This window comes from Entelurus aequoreus, linkage group LG13 (assembly GCF_033978785.1).
Source record: "Entelurus aequoreus isolate RoL-2023_Sb linkage group LG13, RoL_Eaeq_v1.1, whole genome shotgun sequence".
In the NCBI taxonomy this organism is placed as follows: Eukaryota; Metazoa; Chordata; class Actinopteri; order Syngnathiformes; family Syngnathidae; genus Entelurus; species Entelurus aequoreus.
Genome location: NC_084743.1, coordinates 38,000,472 through 38,020,446, shown reverse-complemented (window position 1 = coordinate 38,020,446; position 19,975 = coordinate 38,000,472). Strand labels below are relative to the sequence as shown.

General features: G+C 38.4%; 1 protein-coding gene across 11 annotated transcripts in view; it reads right to left on the bottom strand.

Annotated features, from left to right (window-relative positions):
- The window catches only part of hecw2a (HECT, C2 and WW domain containing E3 ubiquitin protein ligase 2a), a 304,402-nt gene that overhangs the window by 225,864 nt on the left and 58,563 nt on the right, over window positions 1-19,975 (bottom strand). Inside the window, exon 1 of one of the 11 annotated variants that reach the window (XM_062067822.1) lies at window positions 10,365-10,429. The exons of 9 other annotated variants lie outside the window; for them this stretch is intronic. Coding sequence is in view for 1 of the 2 variants with exons in the window: in XM_062067821.1 (XP_061923805.1) it covers window positions 9,346-9,355 (10 nt within the window). In the remaining variant the exon portion in view is untranslated. Of the gene's footprint in view, window positions 1-9,345; window positions 9,375-10,364; window positions 10,430-19,975 lie in introns of those variants that run through there. One more of the 11 variants, XM_062067821.1, reaches the window with a different exon arrangement.

Sequence of the window (19,975 nt, the reverse complement as noted above, 5' to 3'; positions counted from 1 at the left end):
CAGCATCTTAATCTACAATTTGACTCCCTCGAATGGCCTTGATGCAACCAAAAGCTACGGCGAGTTTACAGCTGTTTTAAAGTGATTCTGACGTCGCGGAGTGATACAAGTTGACAGGCTGACCCCTCAAATTGATCTCTGAACGGCGCAAGGTACGAAATTGTTGAAAAAACAAGTTAAAAGTGCCGCAAGCCGCTAAAGAAGTAACTGCCGTTAAGACAGAGGCACTGACATCAGCGACTGCCGCGATGTGAAAAGGTAAAGGAAAGACTGAAATCCCGAAACCTTTGGGGTCAACTGACACAGAACACAAATGGGAACAAGATTTGAGGCTGGACACAGGACATGATGGGAATCAAGAAGGGATACTACAAAAACTATTCCATGAATTTAAAGAAGAAATGATAGAAGAATGGAAAGAAATGATGGATGGATGGAAAGATGATATGAAAGAAATTAAAGAAGAAATTAAAGAGATGAAAAAAGATCTGAGAAAAGCAACAACAGAACACAAACAAGATGTGAAAAGTCTGCAGAAAAATATAGAAAGTCTGCAAACTCAGAACAACTCCAGAAATAATGAAGCCACTGAAATGAGCAAACAAATGAAGACCCTTCAAGAAGACAACAACATGCTGAGGAATATCATAGATGAAATGGATCAGGATAAACGAATTAATGATATCATCGTGACAGGGCACCAAATTAAACCAAGATCCTATGCGAAAGCTGTGAATAATGAAGGTGAACCAGATGAAATGGATATGGTCTCAGCAGAACAGCAAGTGGTCAACTTTCTGCAATCAAAAGAAATTGAAATTGACATCAATACCATCGAAACATGCATCCCACTGAACGGAAGAAACAACAATGCCACTCCAGTCGTGCTCGTGAAACTCGTAAACAGAAAATCTAAAATGGCATTGCTGAGACAGGGAAAGAAGCTGAAGGGAACAAATGTGTACATGAATGAGCATCTCACAAAACGTAATGCTGGAATCGCCAAGAAAGCACGCGACTTGAGAAAGCAGGGAAACGAACTTGGAGCGCCAACTGTAAAATCTACATCAAGCTGAATGGAGGTCCAGAAGCAAGAGTACTTGCTGTCTATGACATCAAGGACCTGGACAATTTTTAAAGTTTACACAGCTACCACAACAACGATGATAATGGACTCTGACAGAAAACAAGCACCTAAATTCAGCATCGACACTACTATGTTCCAAGGGACGACTAAACAAGAGGACCTAGATTCAGGATTGCATCCACCTACACTTATAGAGATTATTGAAACAACATCAAAGATTGTTGAACAAGAAAATATGGAACTAAAAAATTTCTGCAACAAAGATCACAAAAACCAGGATTTGGAAAATGATATATATCCAGATACAAATTTGTTCTCCCACATCAGTAATAATTGTTTTTATTATACAGATGATCAATATAATAGCAACATTAAATGTGATAACAAATTGTCAATTATTCATTTTAATAGCAGAAGCTTGTATGCAAACTACAATAACATTAAGAACTTTTTGGAACACATCAATGAACCCTTCAAAGTGATTGCTGTCACAGAAACATGGATTGATGATAAACAAGGAATAGATTTTGATCTGGAAGGATATGAACTAAACTACATCAACAGAACCAACAAAAATGGAGGAGAAGTAGCTGTGTACGTGATGAAGAACCTGAACTACAAAGTGGTAAAAAACATGTCATTTGCTATAGATAATATCTTAGAATGTATAACCATTGAAATATGTCAGGAAAAAAGCAAAAACATTTTCTTCAGTTGTATATATAGATCACCTAAGTCAAGTATAGAAACATTTGAAGAATGGATCAATGCTACTTACTTGGACAATGGTCAAAGAATAATTTTCTTATGTGGTGACTTTAATATTGACTTATTGAACCCTAACAAGCAAAAGTCTATTGATGACTTCATTGATACAATGTACAGCATCAGTTTATATCCTAAAATCACAAAGCCAAGCAGAATCACAGCACACTGTGCCACGCTTATTGATAATATGTTTACCAATGATTTTGATAATAACACTACAAGTGGTCTACTTATAACCGACGTTAGTGATCATCTGCCATTTTTTACAATATATGATGGAAACTACAAGAAGAACATGGAAGACAAAAGGACATTTCGAAGACTATGCACAGAGAAGAGGATGATTGCTTTCAAAATTGAGCTACAAAAGCAAGATTGGGACAATGCGTACAATGAAAAAGAGGTTGATAAAGCATATGAACATTTCTTAAACAAGTTCATAATACTTTATGACAAACATTGTCCATGGATACAATTCAGTAATAAGCAGAGAAAGAATAATCAACCATGGATGACAAAAGGATTAAAAAATGCTTGTAAGAAGGAGAATACACTGTATAGAAAATTTCTAGCACAAAGAACTACAGAGGCAGAAATTAAGTACAAAAAGTATAAAAAGAAGTTAACATACATACTACGATCATGTAGAAAATAATATTACAGTGAATTATTGGACAGGAACAAAAATAATATGAGAGCAACATGGGCCATCCTCAATAGCATTATTAAAAATGGCACTAAGAAGGACACCCTCAATACTTCTTAGACGGAAATTTAAAAAAATGACAACATAAAGGAAGTAGTTGAAAGCTTCAATAATTATTTTGTAAATATTGGACCAAAATTGGAAGAAAGGATTCCAGACCCAGTTTCAATTGAGGACTATAATGATACCATAGAGCGAAATCCCAACTCCATGTTCCTCAGTAATGTGACACAGGAGGAAATAGTTACAATCGTGAAAAAATGTAAATCTAAGACTTCAACTGATTGTAACAGAATTGATATGGAAACGATAAAAAGGGTTATTGAAGAGATCTCAGGACCATTAATGTATATTAGTAACCTATCATTTCAAACAGGTAAATTTCCAAACAAAATGAAAATAGCTAAAGTTGCACCAATTTATAAGACTGGAGACAAACATCAATTTACAAATTATAGACCTGTTTCTTTACTTCCACAATTTTCTAAAATAATTGAAAAACTGTTCAATAACAGATTAGAGAGTTTCATAAATAAAAATAGAATACTCGAAGAGAACCAATATGGATACAGAGCTAATGTTTCAACTTCAATGGCTTTAATTGAAATTACAGAAGAAATTACCAATGCAATAGATAGTAAAAAATGTGCGGCAGCAGTGTTTATGGATCTAACTAAAGCATTGACGTCCCACTGGGGTGAGTTTTTCCTTGCCCGTATGTGGGCTCTGTTCCGAGGATGTCGTTGTGGCTTGTGCAGCCCTTTGAGACACTTGTGATTAGGGCTATATAAATAAACATTGATTGATTGATTTGACACTATTAATCACAATATTCTAATCAAAAAACTAGAACGATATGGCATCAGAGGGTTAGTCTTAAACTGGATAAGTAGTTATCTAACAAACAGGAAACAATACGTGAAGCTAGGCGAACACACGTCTACAACGCTAAATATATCCTGTGGTGTACCTCAGGGATCAATACTAGGACCTAAATTATTCAATCTCTATATAAATGACATTTGTAAAGTTACAAAAGATTTAAAGTTAGTATTATTTGCGGATGATACAACAGCGTTTTGTTCAGGAGAGAACGCACAGAAGATAATACAAATAATAACAGAAGAAATTAACAAATTAAAAAGATGGTTTGACAAAAACAGACTATCGATGAATCTCAGTAAAACTAAAATAATGCTATTTGGTAACAGTAGAAGAGAAAGTCAAACACAAATACAAATAGACAGAATAGAAATTGAAAGAGTAAATGAAACCAAATTTCTAGGTATAATGATTGATGATAAATTGAACTGGAAATCTCACGTAAAAAATATACAACATAAAGTAGCAAGAAACACGTCAATAATTAATAAAGCAAAACATGTTCTAGACCAAAAATCACTTCATATTCTCTACTGCTCACTAGTGTTACCATATCTGAGCTATTGTGCAGAAATATGGGGATATAATTACAAAAGTACACTTCATTCATTAACGGTGTTACAAAAAAGATCAGTTAGAATAATACATAATGTTGGATATAGAGAACATACAAATCCTTTATTTATTGAATCAAAGATACTGAAACTCCACGACATAGTGAGTTTGCAAACAGCTAAAATTATACACAAAGCAAACTATAACCTGCTACCCAAGAATATACAACAATTCTTCTCAAAAAAAGAGGAGAAATATAATCTTAGAGAGAAATGTAATTTAAAACATTTGTATGCACGTACAACACTTAAGACCTTCAGTATATCAGTATGTCGAATTAAATTATGGAATGGATTAAGCAAAGCAATCAAACAATGTACTAATATGGGGACAGCGTGGCGAAGTTGGTAGAGTGGCCGTGCCAGCAATCGGAGTGTTGCTGGTTACTGGGGTTCAATCCCCACCTTCTACCATCCTAGTCACGTCCGTTGTGTCCTTGGGCAAGACACTTCACCCTTGCTCCTGATGGCTGCTGGTTAGCGCCTTGCATGGCAGCTCCCGCCATTAGTGTGTGAATGTGTGTGTGAATGGATGAATGTGGAAATGCTGACAAAGCGCTTTGAGTACCTTGAAGGTAGAAAAGCGCTATACAAGTATAACCCATTTATCATTTATTCATTTATAATATGATCCACTTCAAGAAACTCTTCAAACTTAAAGTGTTTACAAAGTACAAAGAATAAGAATACTGAATTTATTCAATTCATCCATTCTTTCACTCTCAAAATAATCTTACTTATCTCATCATATAAAATGTAACTTACTTCACCAATTATTATTATTTATTTATTTTTATTGTGATTACTTATGGAGTATATTGTGAATAAATTGAGAACAGGAAGTGAACAAAAGTTTTAGCAATTGTTATGTAAAAGAAAAGGGGTAGGATTAAATAAGCTCTGCTTCTTCCTACTCCTTTTCAAACATTTTGAAAAGAGAAACTGGAAATTGTGATGAATCATGTTGTAAGCTTGCATGTTCGAAATAAACTCAAACTCAAACTCAACCAGAATAACAGCAGACTTTGGGGCGGTATAGCTCGGTTGGTAAAGCAACTTGAGTGTTCCAGGTTCGATCCCCGCTTCCGCCATCCTAGTTACTGCCGTTGTGTCCTTGGGAAAGACACTTTGACCACCTGCTCCCAGTGCCACCCACACTAGTTTAAATGTAACTTAGATATTGGGTTTCACTGTGTAAAGCTGGAGAGGAGGCTACGTCAGATAGTCGAACCTCGGATTCAGGAGGAACAGTGTGGTTTTTGTCCTGGTCGTGGAACTGTGGACCAGCTCTATACACTCGGCAGGGTCCTTGAGGGTGCATGGGAGTTTGCCCAACCAGTCTACATGTGCTTTGTGGACTTGGAGAAGGCATTCGACCGTGTCCCTCGGGAAGTCCTGTGGGGAGTGCTCAGAGAGTATGGGGTATCGGACTGTCTAATTGTGGCGGTCCACTCCCTGTATGATCAGTGTCAGAGCTTGGTCCGCATTGCCGGCAGTAAGTCGGACACGTTTCCAGTGAGGGTTGGACTCCGCCAAGGCTGCCCTTTGTCAAAGATTCTGTTCATAACTTTTATGGACATAATTTCTAGGCGCAGTCAAGGCGTTGAGGGGATCCGGTTTGGTGGCTGCAGGATTAGGTCTCTGCTTTTTGCAGATGATGTGGTCCTGATGGCTTCATCTTGCCAGGATCTTCAGCTCTCACTGGATCGGTTCGCAGCTGAGTGTGAAGCGACTGGGATGAGAATCAGCACCTCCAAGTCCGAGTCCATGGTTCTCGCCCGGAAAAGGGTGGAGTGCCATCTCCGGGTTGCGGAGGAGACCCTGCCCCAAGTGGAGGAGTTCAAGTAACTCGGAGTCTTGTACACAAGTGAGGGAAGAGTGAATCGTGAGATCGACAGGCGGATCGGTGCGGCGTCTTCAGTAATGCGGACGCTGTATCGATCCGTTGTGGTGAAGAAGGAGCTGAGCCGGAAGGCAAAGCTCTCAATTTACCGGTCGATCTACGTGCCCATCCTCACCTATGGTCATGAGCTTTGGGTTATGACCGAAAGGACAAGATCACGGGTACAAGCGGCCGAAATGAGTTTCCTCTGCCGGGTGGCGGGGCTCTCCCTTAGGAATAGGGTGAGAAGATCTGCCATCCGGGGGGAGCTCAAAGTAAAGCCGCTGCTCCTCCACATCGAGAGGAGCCAGATGAGGTGGTTCGGGCATCTGGTCAGGATACCACCCAAACGCCTCCCTAGGGAGGTGTTTAGGGCACATCCGACCGGCTGGAGGCCACGGGGAAGACCCAGGACACGTTGGGAAGAATATGTCTCCCGGCTGGCCTGGGAACGCCTTGAGATCCCCCGGGAAGAGCTGGACGAAGTGACTGGGGAGAGGGAAGTCTGTGCTTCCCTGCTTAGGCTGCTGCCCCCGCGACCCGACCTCAGATAAGCGGAAGAAGATGGATGGATGGATGGATGGACTATGTAAAGCGCTTTGAGTCACTAGAGAAAAGCGCTATATAAATATAATTCACTTCACTTCACTTCACTTTGCCACACTAATAGATAACATTTTCACCAATCAGCCGGAGAATCAAGTAACCGAAGGACTACTACTCAATGACATAAGTGATCATCTACCTGTATTCAGCATTTTTCACAATTTATATGATAAGAAAGAAAAACAAAAAGCAGCTCAGTATAGATTTCTCAGACACCAAACACCAGAAACTATCGCAACATTCAAGTCAGAGTTATGTGCTCAAGACTGGGGGAGGTTTATACTTCCACAGACCCAGATGAGGCATATGACACCTTCCTTAACATTTTCTTAACCCCAAAAGGGACAAGCGGTAGAAAATGGATGGATGGATGTATGAAAAGCACTGTCCAATTCGAAAACATTACATTAAGTACAGCACGAGTAAGGAGAAACCGTGGATCACAAGGGGAATACTGAAGTCCTGCAAAAATAAAAAATATCTATACAGAAAACATTTAAAGGAGCCATAAGTAGTAATCTGGACAGAAATGGTACTGCAATAACGGTCAAAATTATGTAGTGCCCTCCCACTCTCCATGACTGAGCTTGCCAATTATGCAGCTGAATCCGAATCCTACTCCAAGGAACTTCAAATGGCAATCGACGAGTCCTACGCCGTAGGTTTCTCTTGTTTATGCTTCTTGCAAGATGGTTTACTAAGTAATTATGCCACATTTTACTAATGTCGATGAGCCAAATGTACAAACCCCGTTTCCGTATGAGTTGGGAAATTGTGTTAGATGTAAATATAAACGGAATACAATGATTTGCAAATCATTTTCAACCCATATTCAGTTGAATATGCTACAAAGACAACATATTTGATGTTCAAAATGATGAACTTTTTTTTTTGCAAATAATCATTAACTTTAGACTTTGATGTGAGCAACACGTGACAAAGAAGTTGGGAAAGGTGGCAATAAATACTGATAAAGTTGAGGAATGCTCATCAAACACTTATTTGGAACATCCCACAGGTGAACAGGCACATTGGGAACAGGTGGGTGCCATGATTGGGTATAGAAGTAGATTCCATGAAATGCTCAGTCATTCACAAACAAGGATGGGGCGAGGGTCACTACTTTGTCAACAAATGCATGAGCAAATTGTTGAACAGTTTAAGAAAAACCTTTCTCAACCAGCTATTGCAAAGAATTTAGGGGTTTCACCATCTACGGTCCGTAATATCATCAAAGGGTTCAGAGAATCTGGAGAAATCACTGCACGTAAGCAGCTAAGACCGTGACCTTCGATCCCTCAGGCAGTACTGCATCAACAAGCGACATCAGTGTGTAAAGGATATCACCACATGGGCTCAGGAACACTTCAGAAACCCACTGTCAGTAACTACAGTTGGTCGCTACATCTGTAAGTGCAAGTTAAAACTCTCGTATGCAAGGCGAAAACCGTTTATCAACAACACCCAGAAACACCGTCGGCTTCGCTGGGCCTGAGCTCATCTAAGATGGACTGATACAAAGTGGAAAAGTGTTCTGTGGTCTGACGAGTCCACATTTCAAATTGTTTTTGGAAACTCTGGACGTCGTGTCCTCCGGACCAAAGAGGAAAAGAACCATCCGGATTGTTATAGGCGCAAAGTTGAAAAGCCAGCATCTGTGATGGTATGGGGGTGTATTAGTGCCCAAGGCATGGGTAACTTACACATCTGTGAAGGCGCCATTAATGCTGAAAGGTACATACAGGTTTTGGAGCAACATATGTTGCCATCCAAGCAACGTTACCATGGACGCTCCTGCTTATCTCAGCAAGACAATGCCAAGCCACGTGTTACATCAACGTGGCTTCATAGTAAAAGAGTGCGAGTACTAGACTGGCCTGCCTGTAGTCCAGACTTGTCTCCCATTGAAAATGTGTGGCGCATTATGAAGCCTAAAATACCACAACGGAGGCCTCCGGACTGTTGAACAACTCAAGCTGTACATCAAGCAAGAATGGGAAAGAATTCCACCTGAGAAGCTTAAAAAATGTGTCTCCTCAGTTCCCAAACGTTTACTGAGTGTTGTTAAAAGGAAAGGCCATGTAACACAGTGGTGAACATGCCCTTTCCCAACTACTTTGGCATGTGTTGCAGCCTTGAAATTCTAAGTTAATTATTATTTGAAAAAAAAAAAAAAGTTTATGAGTTTGAACATCAAATATCTTATCTTTGTAGTGCATTCAATTGAATATGGGTTGAAAATGATTTGCAAATCATTGTATTCCGTTTATATTTACATCTAACACAATTTCCTAACTCATATGGAATCGGGGTTTGTATTTGTAAAGTTACACAGCAATATTTTAGTCGGGAGTCGGGACAGATTGCTGGCATTACACTGCTAAAATGTGTAGTTTGACCGCACAGACCACCATCAAAATATATTATATATAATAATATATAATTATATTATATATAATAATATATAATATATTATATATCGCATAGGCCAGGGGTCGGCAACCCAAAATGTTGAAAGAGCCATATTGGACCAAAAATACAAAAACAAATCTGTCTGGAGCCGCAAAAAATTAAAAGCCATATTACATACAGATAGTGTGTCATGAGATATAAATTGAATTAAGATGACTTAAAGTAAACTAAATTACCTCAAATATAGCTACAGATGAGGCATAATGATGCAATATGTACATATAGCTAGCCGAAATAGCATGTTAGCATCGATTAGCTTGCAGTCATGCAGTGACCAAATATGTCAGATTAGCACTCCACACAAGTCAATAACATCAACAAAACTCACCTTTGTGCATTCATGCACAACGTTTAAAGTTTGGTGGACAAAATGAGACAAAAAAAGAAGTGGCATAAAACACGTCCTAGAAAGTCGGAGAAAGTTATACATGGAAACAAACTAAGGTGAGTTCAAGGACCGCCAAAATTAGTAGGACAAAACGGCGCTCGCCAAATACTCGAATCAGTGAAGCATGTTTAATACAAACAGTGTGCTTTATAACAATTAGGGAGGTTTGTGTCATGTTTGTCCTCCTACAGAAACCATATTAAAACAAAAAATATATTTTTTTCCCCTCATCTTTTTCCATTTTTCATACATTTATGAAAAAGCTCCAGAGAGCCACTAGGGCGGCGCTAAAGAGCCGCATGCGGCTCTAGAGCCGCGGGTTGCCGACCCCTGGCATAGGCCGACTTTGATGGCAAGCCGAGGCCAACAGTAAAATTACCGCCACATTTCGTTCAGCATTACTCCATGTTGCATCCAACCTGACGTACCGCATTCTCTTCCATGTACACACATCACCATTATTTCAGTGTAGAGTGCGATTCTATGAGCCAACCCACGATACGCAAAAAACACGTTACGCATAAATTCTACAGCCTACTACCATGTCAATACACAAAGTAGAAAATCATTACATGTAATGCATATAATTGTGCCCCATATGTGCCTGATGCATATACAGTACCGGAAACTGCAATTAGCCGTGCTAATGTTGGAACCCATTTCCTCAGTGTATCAGCAAATTGAGAAGGAAATAGGCACTGACACTACCCATATCCACATAGGTTGTTTTTTTTGGTTGGAGTTGGATGACACATCGACATACAGGCTAACGGGCATATATTTCCCCCGTTAGCCTGTTTGTCGATGTGTTATTGACAGGGCTAGCATGCTATGCATTCGTTGCACGAACATACTAGCTTTGTTAGAAAAGATCATACACTGTATTGGACAATATAGTACATACGAAATGTCCATTTACATTTATTACAAGTAATAAGTAAACGTAAATTCCCTATTACCTATCGAGGAGGAAATTAGCAAGTTTGGCGTCAGATGAAAAAATATTCTCCGCCTTCAATCGTCTCCATCTTTCAAAGGCATCCCTGATACAAATCCTTGTTTTGTTCCTGGCTTTGTCATGAATAAATTGAGAATCGTAACGAGGCATTTTAGATTTACTAAAGTCTGACATATTTAGTAACATTACCAGTGGCAGTAACTAGACAAAGATGGCGGTGCGTAACTGGCAACCTGGATGTAACACACTCAAAGATTTTCTTATTGGTCAAACGGTGGAGGACGGGGCATCAAAATGAAAACAATTACAAGATTTCGGGGCTGTAAATCTAATTTTGAAATTAGCGTATCCCGGCTGAACTACCGTTATCAGTTATAGAGGTATTCGGAAAAGAACATGATTTATTATTGCCTTTTGACATACAGTATCAGGGCCATTTAATGAGGACTTGACATGAAATTCCTACATATGGCACCTTTAAAGCACATAACCAAAGAATCCATCCATCCATTTTCTACCACTTGTCCTGATTGGGTCGACCGAACACAAATGTAAAACGTACAAAAATCAATTAATAAAAATAATAAACCACAGCAAAATAACTTATTAGAACACCATAAAATAGCATTCACGGTATGTGGAAAGTTTTAAATGGTATCATTAAAAAAACATGACAAATAAAACATCCAAACTATTTAATAGAAAATAATCCAACTATAAATAACCCTAAGGGAATAAGTGATGTATTTAACACCTTATTTGTGAATGTTGGACCCAATTTAGCAAATGAATTGTACAACTAGAAAACATTGTTAAATTTAATGAACAAATCATTCAAAACAAAAATAAGTCAACAGACTGCTGTGATTTAGACATTTCTCTGATCAAATAAATTGTTGATTATACAGCTGTTGCCTTCACTCATATATGTAATATGTATTTTATAAAAGGTGTCTTTCCAATGAAAATGAAAACGTCAAAAGTTATTCCCATCTTCAACAGTGGAGATGAGCATCAGTTTACCAACTATAGGCCTATTTCTTTACTCCCACAATTTTCAAAAGTCCTTCAAAAATTATTTGTATCAAGATTAGACAGTTTTATTGATAAGCATCACTTGCTAAGTGAACAACAATACGGTTTTCGATCAAAAAGGTCCACTTCCATGGCAGTGATGGAAGTAATTGAGGAGGTAACTACTGCAATTGATAAGGAGTTCACTGTTGGCATTTTTATTGACCTGAGCAAGGTATTTCACACCATTGATCACACATTACTTTTCAACAAAATGCAGAGGTATGGTGTCAGAGCAGAGGTCTCGCTCATGATTGGTTGAAAAGTTATCTTGTTGGCAGAGAAGAGTATGTGCATATGACCAATGTAAATTCAGATACAAATATTATAACACATGAAGTACCCCAAGGTTCTGTACTCGGACCAAAATTGTTTGAATTGTATAATAATGATATCTGTAAAGTCTAAAAAAAACTAAACTGTATTTTCTTTGCTGATTATACAAGCATGTACTGTTCTGGGCAAGACTATGGCCAGCTCCTAGAGATTGTAGAAAGTGAACTCCAAATTCTAAAGCAATTTTGATGCTAATAAACTATCAATCAACTTAAATAAAACAAAATATAAATTTTTTGGAAATAAGAAAATTAACATACTGTGTCACATAAGAGTTAATGATATGGAAATAGAAAGGGTGTATTCAACTACATTTTGGGGAATCTATATAGATGACAAATTAAATTGGAAAATGCACATAAATATACTCAAGACAAATATGGCAAAAATTATTGCTATGTTATATAGAATTAACAACTCTGTAAATCAAAATGCTCTTAACATGTTAAATTATTTCGTACTCCCATATCTCAATTAAGGTGTTGAAATCTGGGGTAATAATTATAAATCGAACATCAACTCTATGTTCTTACTTCTAAAGAAAGCCATTAGATTTGTAAATTATGCAGATTATTATGCTCATACCAATGCTCTTTTTATTAAATTAAAAACATTGAAACTGCATGATCTTGTTGAACTCAACACTGCTATTGTGACATACAGTATATATATCCGCATGCTGCCTGGGTGTCTGCAGGAGAGGTTCAAACCCAGAGAGAGTCCCTATGACTTCAGGGGTTCATCTGTCTTTCAGAAAGCAAACATAAGAACTAGTTTAAAAAGTAGATGTGTTTTTTGTCAGGGGGGTTCATCTGTGGAACAGCTTGGATGATGCCTTAAAATGTTCCGGTTCCATTCATACATAAAAAAAAACTTTTAGAACAATCCATCCATCCATTTTCTACTGCTTGTCCCTTTTGGGGTCGCGGGGGGTGCTGGAGCCTATCTCAGCTGCATTCGGGCAGAAGGCTGGGTACACCCTGGACAAGTCGCCACCTCATCGCAGGGCCAATGTCTTATAAAAATATATCGCTCTTGAATCAACACCAGTAGTTAATACTATGATCAATGTTTGTTACAAAACCAAATGTGGGACATAAATAATAATGGAAGTATAAGGGTTTGTATATAATATATTATTGGTACAAATGTTGAACCAACACGTGTACACAGATATTTCACAACTATTGATCTATGTATTTATTGTGTATACATTTGAACAGTGTTTATCTTGTGTACAAGGTATATTTTTTATATGTTGTGTAAAGGAAATTTCACATTTCTATGAAGCTCAAGATCAGAGCCCGATGTCTCCTGATTTTACTACATCTTTTATTTGAGATTGTTTATAGGGTTAGGCGAAATACGTGCTCAACTTCAGCGTGAAACCTTTCGGTCTGTAAAATTGTCAATTTATGAATTCATGGATGTAAAACGGTTTGTTTATTTTGTTGACCACTGACTGAAGAAATAATAAACTAAAAAGAAAAAAAAAAAAATCCTTTTTTTTTGTCCTGTCCAGCTACTCAGGCAAATCATATTGTTGATGTACATGCCCATATTTGCTGTATAGATTTACTTTACAAAAGAAAAGTGTGGGATACTTCTCTTGTTGCCTTATTTGTAACTGACTTTATTAAATGTATTTATTTACAGACAGACATAATTTTGTTTTACATTATTGTTTCTTTTGTTAATATCAGAGTCCGTTCTGCAAAATGGTAATCCCTAGAAGCGCACGGTTTATGGATAGGGACCCACAATTAAAATATACATCATCATATAATATACAAAATATAGTACAATACAATTCATTTCAAAATCTACCCACCAAATACCCATTTACAATTTCATACCAACCTACCAACAGGTTGACATTTATAAGGAAGGAATCTTTAAATACACCAAATCAGCCTCGATATCCTGTTATTGAACTTTGATTAAAAATTTGCATCTTCAAGATGTGCGATAATCTCATCATACATACAGAGATCAAGACCAAAATTATATGACTAATGTGAATTCCTCAGCCATGAGGGGTGTGCTAAATATACTAAGCATAACGTAGCAATACATTTTGCTTAAAACACTTTTTAAAAATGTGTAAAGAATGTGATTCTTTTATAAAGCTATCAATCTCATTCCAGATCATCGGGCCTCTAAAGGCTATACTAAAGCTTGTACACTTTAGATGACAATTGTTTCCCTCTTAAGAAAGGTTTACTCCTAGTGTTATGTCAATGAGAAGTAGTGGTCACTGGAATGAGCTGGCAGTCTAGAATTTAATCTGTGTACTACGTTTTACATAATACAAGCACTACGGAATCTGTTGCACTCAGTATACTTCAGAATATTGTACCCATAAAAAAGAGGATTTGAGGGAGCATTACATTTTGCCCATAATATAACACGTATGACTTTCTTCTAAAGAATCTGTAGTTTTTTAAGATAACTGGGATATGTGTTACACCATACGACATTGCAATAGTTTATATGTGGTTCAAATAGAGTCCGATACAGAATTAGGAGAGCGTTAAGAGGAAGAAAGTGTATGGAAAAATTAAAAAAAAATTAAAAAAATTAAAAGCACCTAAAACAACTTCAGATAAGAGATAAAGCCGATGAGTAGCGACAGCAGCGCACGCCAGCGTTCACTCAACCGGAACCAGAAACCATTTTTAACATGGCGGCGCTATGCAAAGCGGAAAGGGCCACTTTGAAATGTAAGTATAGCTTTATTTGTTCATTTAAAACAGCTAAAAGCAGACACGTCAAGCTGGGGTGACAGTAGTGATATACAGTATATTTGTTGTAAATTACGAGACCTCGGTCCTCTTTGTACCTCTCTTTACCCAGAGGGAGAGCTATATATCCGACCGTTGCAGTCAGCTTTTTTCAACGTAAGAAATCAAGTCTGACATCTTTTAATGTACTTTTTAAGACGGCAAGAATTTTCCTTAATTATATTCTATTAATGTGTGGCCGGAATAATGAAGTATTGTAAATGTGTGCATCAATGTACCGATATTAGTTATTTGAAAATATTATTTGCTGTCATTTGAAAATATTTACTTTTATTAATGATTATTGTGATCTTGTGTTTAACTTTTCTGTTTTTTTGTTTGTTTGTTTTTTTGCTGGAGAACTTGGACAACAACAGAACAAAAATAAATGATACAAAACACATACATACCACTTTGTGTGGTGTTGCTGTATGGATAGACCGTGAGAACTCTTTCTGATTGTTTGCGTGTTTTTAAAGGTACATGTCCCACTACAACAACCATTCACAAGCATAAGAATAAGTCCAAATATTAACTAATAGAAATAACAGCTCTAGAATACTAGTCAAAACATGACACATGTTCATGACAACCATCTCCCATGATTGATCGGGTCTAACCGCAGTAAAATAAGACGGCGCCGGTGCCGGTAGATCTTAGCCGCTTCCTCTAAAATAAGGTAAGGGACCAAGAGAACACAAAAAAACATTAGACATTCTTCTCTTAAGTTCGACATTATTCAACCTTGCACAACTGAGCTGCAGATACGTGACGTAAATGTAAGGGCGGGGACAACAGACGTAACCAGGAAGTGTCCTGAAGGCAAAACCGTCCCAATTCATATTGCGCCAAGCACTGCAGGAGGACTTAGCCAGGACCCACACTTTGTCGACTGCATGGGGTGGGTCCTTGGAAGGATGCAGCCTCCGATCAGCTTGGGTCTGCAGATTGAGGCAGCGACATAGAAGTAGTGGAGCGGTGTGAGCGGATGTTATCAACTTTTTGTTTTGAAAGAAGTGATGTGCCTATTACACCTTTTCTCGGTGGGCTCAGAGAGGAGAGCCAAGGAGGCGTTGAGAAGATGATTCATTGTTGAAAAAATATATTTTTTGTAGTTACCAGAGATGTTTTTATAAATGATGGAATAAATGATGGAATAAAATCTGGACGGTGTGTATCTCAAAGCTTGTGCATAAGCCATCCTGTGTTGGCTGTGTGTTTGTTTGTGAACAATTTGTCCAGAGGCCTCTTAAGGACGCGTCCGGCCATCTTTATCTTACGCAGCTCGCCGGTGTACCAGAGAGCTAAACGCAAGAAGGAGTCTGACATATATTTTTTAGAGGGTGTGCAAGTTCAGAAGACTGTTTAGGTTTTAAAATCCACTGAGTCAGTCACAAAGAGGAAATCAGTAGAGTCTGAGGAGAGCAGTTGGAGGTCCAGGGCTAGGGCATTTGGGTTAATATTTTTTTTAGGTTTCTGAACTGAATCTAGTTCAGAGTACCCGTCCTCCTTGGATTCCCTGGAGGGAATACTGGAGAGTGCACTCTCAAGTGATTCCCTTGTTCTGCTGGGTGACTACAACGCTGATATTGGCAGCAACAGTGAGACCTGGAAAGGTATGATTGGGAGGAGGATGATGTTGTGATTTGTGCAGCCCTTTGAGACATTTGTGATTAAGGGCTAAATAAGTAAACTTTGATTGATTGATTGATTGAAACATGAGTACCGAATTTCCTTGAATTGCCGCCGGGTATATAATATGCGCCTGCCTAGAATTACCGGCGGGTCAAACTCGTTTCGCAAAATAATTAGCGCATGCCTCGAATTACCGCCGGGTCAGAATTTCCGCTGGGTTAAAATCGTTTCGCAAAATAATTAGCGCATGCCTAGAATTACCGCCGGGTCAAACTCGTTTATCAAAATAATTAACATATGCCTAGAATTACCGCCGGGTCAAACTCGTCACGTCACGAGTGACACTTCACCTTTCATCATTTTCAAAATGGAGGAGGCTAATTTCAATGATTTAAAATCGCATAAAGGGAAGAAGATAAAGAGCTATTCAGTAGGATTTAAGGTCCAAGCTATTGAATATGCAAAAAAGAACACTAAGGAGGAAACTGCTCGGAAGTTTGGAGTAGATGCTCGCAGAATAAGAGATTGGTGTAGTATGGAAGGGAAGCTGATGGCGGAATACGAATCGGGAAGTGCGGGAAGTGAGAGGAAAAGGTTGAGGGCGCTAGTGATCCCAGGGATCATTCTTGCGACTACTCGGCTGCAGAATAAGTGACAACAACAGTTTTCTAAACTGGACTTTCAATCGAAGCAGGAGGTAATAATTAAAGGAAGATCTCCATCGAGACAGGGAGACTTTTAAAACTGAAGAAAGATAAGGAAGACTTCTATAAACAAGTTATCGATGCTTTTGTTCAGAAGGAGCGGCGCATGGACTTCATTTATAAGTAAAGGTAAGACCAAAAAAAAAGTTTTTTTTATTAAATGTGCTTTTCATGATGGTATCCTTACATCACACTCAAATTTATAAGTGCAGGCCTAAATTTACCGCATGCCTTTGGTAAGCACCGGAGTGAGAAGAGGTTTTAAATTAATTACCGCCCCGGCGCTAATTCAAGGAAATACGGTATGCAAACACAAGAGTGAGGTGTTAAGAGATCCACAGCCTCTGTGGGGTGCCAGAAGTAATATACTAATAATAAATAACTAATGTGAATGTGAGTGTGAATTGTTGTCTGTCTATTACTGTTGGCCCTGAGATGAGGAGGCCACTTGTCCAAGGTGTACCTGCCTTCTGGCAGGTACACTGGCGTGGCGAAGTTGGGAGAGTGGCCGTGCCAGCAATCTGAGGGTTACTGGTTCAATCCCCACCTTCTACCATCCTAGTCACGTCCGTTGTGTCCTTGAGCAAGACACTTCACCCTTGCTCCTGATGGGTCCTGGTTAGCGCCTTGCATGGCAGCTCCCGCCATCAGTGTGTGAATGTGTGTGTAAATGGGTGAATGTGGAAATAGTGTCAAAGCGCTTTGAGTTCCTTAAAAAAGGTAGAAAAGCGCTATACAAGTACAACTCATTTACCATTTACCATTTCTGCCTGAGTGCAGCTGGGATAGGCTCCAGCCGTCCCGCCACCTCAAGAGGGACAACCGGTAGAAAATGGATGGATGGATGTAATATAATAATACAACAAATATTATTCTCTAGTAATAAACAAAATACAACAAATTATACTGTGACAAATGACAATTACACCAAAATGTTCAGTAACATGTTAAACATTTTTCAAATAGAAATGAAAAGTATTATTTTAAAATAAAATCATATATATATATATATATATATATATATATATATATATATATATATATATATATATATATATATATATATATATATATATATATATATATATATATATATATATATTAGGGGTGTAACGGTACGTGTATTTGTATCGAACCGTTTCGGTACGGGGTTCCGGTTCGGTTCGAAGGTGTACCGAACGAGTTTCCACACGGACATATTAAGTAGCGTAGCGCACATTGTGTAAACAATGCACACTGAGGCACAACACACGGTATGCTAGCAACGACCGGGCTACGACAACATATAAAAGCCAGAGCTGGAAGACGCTCCTGTCTCGTTAAGATCTCCCGTTTGGGAACACTTCGGCTGCGCGGTGTGGAGGACGGAGGTTTGCCGACATTGTTCAGCAGCACGTCAAACATGCTAACCCATTTGAAGCGGCACCACCCGTAAGTGAACATCGCCTCAACAAAGATAAAGAAGAGCAAACAGCTCCCACCTCTTACTGCCAAGTTAGCCAGGCTGGGGGGGAAGGCTGAGTTGATTTGAAACTGTTTAATGTTGCACTTTTTATATGTAGAAGATAAGTTTTGTAATTTTATTTAATCTGAGCAACAACTTGAGGCAGTTTAATGTTTATTAACGTAGACCCCGACTTAAACAAGTTCAAAAACTTATTCGGGTGTTTCCATTTAGTGGTCAATTGTACGGAATATGTACTGTACTGTGCAATCTACTAATAAAAGTAATAAAAACTCAATCAATCAATCAAAAAAAGCACTTTATATGTAGAAAAGTTTTGTTAAGAAACCATTCTGAGCCTTATCTTATTTAGTTTTTATTTTATATAGGTTGACCACATTAACCCTGGCAATGGACCCTGTGTGCATATGTATGTTATGCCATTGTTTACAAATGTGGTAAATAAATAACCAAAAAATTTATATTTTGTTGTTTTCTTACTGTACCGAAAATTAACCGAACCGTGACCTCTAAACCGAGGTACGTACCGAACCGAAATTTGTGTGTACCGTTACACCCCTAATATATATATATATATATATATATATATATATATATATATATATATATATATATATATATTTATATATACACAGTACATATACTGAGCATTCAAAAGTAAAACTACGCCAGCCAAAGACATATACAAGACAGTCGAGTCAAGTAGAACTGTACACTTTGAAATTTTTCAACCGTCATCTATGAAAATCAAACATTATTTTGCAGAAAATTAGGCATATCTGCTTTTTAGGAAGCATATGCAATATTTTGGACTAATAACAGCTGTGGAGAACACCTCTTAAGAAGGTGGTGTGCACAATGCCAGTCAGATGCAATTTTTCTTCATGTGATGCATTAGAAACCTTCATTTTACGTTCACAGTTAATAATTGCCTGTTTTAACATGATAAGCTGTTTCAGTTTGTTTTAGTTACCTGCAACATTAACAGCAGACGGCGTGCCGACTTTGCTGCCGCAGCTGGCAGTGATTCATTTCCGTCTCCAAGAGCATCAAAAAGCATTATTCATTCAATGTTATTACATGCCGTGTCTGCTAATGTTTCCGCTAGTATTTTCTCAATTTGATGCAATATCCACTTTGCAAGTCTTGCAAGTTGCCCTGTTGACTTCTTTTCTTGTGAATAATTCTAACGTTTGTGCTGCTGATCAGCGCCGTGCGTGTTGACGTCATGCGTGCCCACAAGTGTTGAAAAGGGAATTGGGACAGGCTAAGTTTAGGGAACTTTTTCCATCTCCTTCCTCATATGGGGTGAGCAGTGCCATCCCTAGTGCCATCCACAAAAAAACGACAGATGCCTACGCGCAGAGGCATTCTGAGCAGCTTCCTTAGCTTGCTACATCCCTACCATCGCTATTTCGTCACAGGACTGGAGAGGTATGGGCTGGTGTGGTTGTGAGCTCTCTGGGCTAGGTAACTGCATGACATACCAGCACACAAATGTTTTAGCTGTTGAGCGATCGTGCAGTCCTCTCACCACCAACTCGCCTTCAAAGGGTCATTGCGCCACTGGTGAAAGACTGCAATGTGTGACGCAACCCTGAAAGGTGCAGCTTTG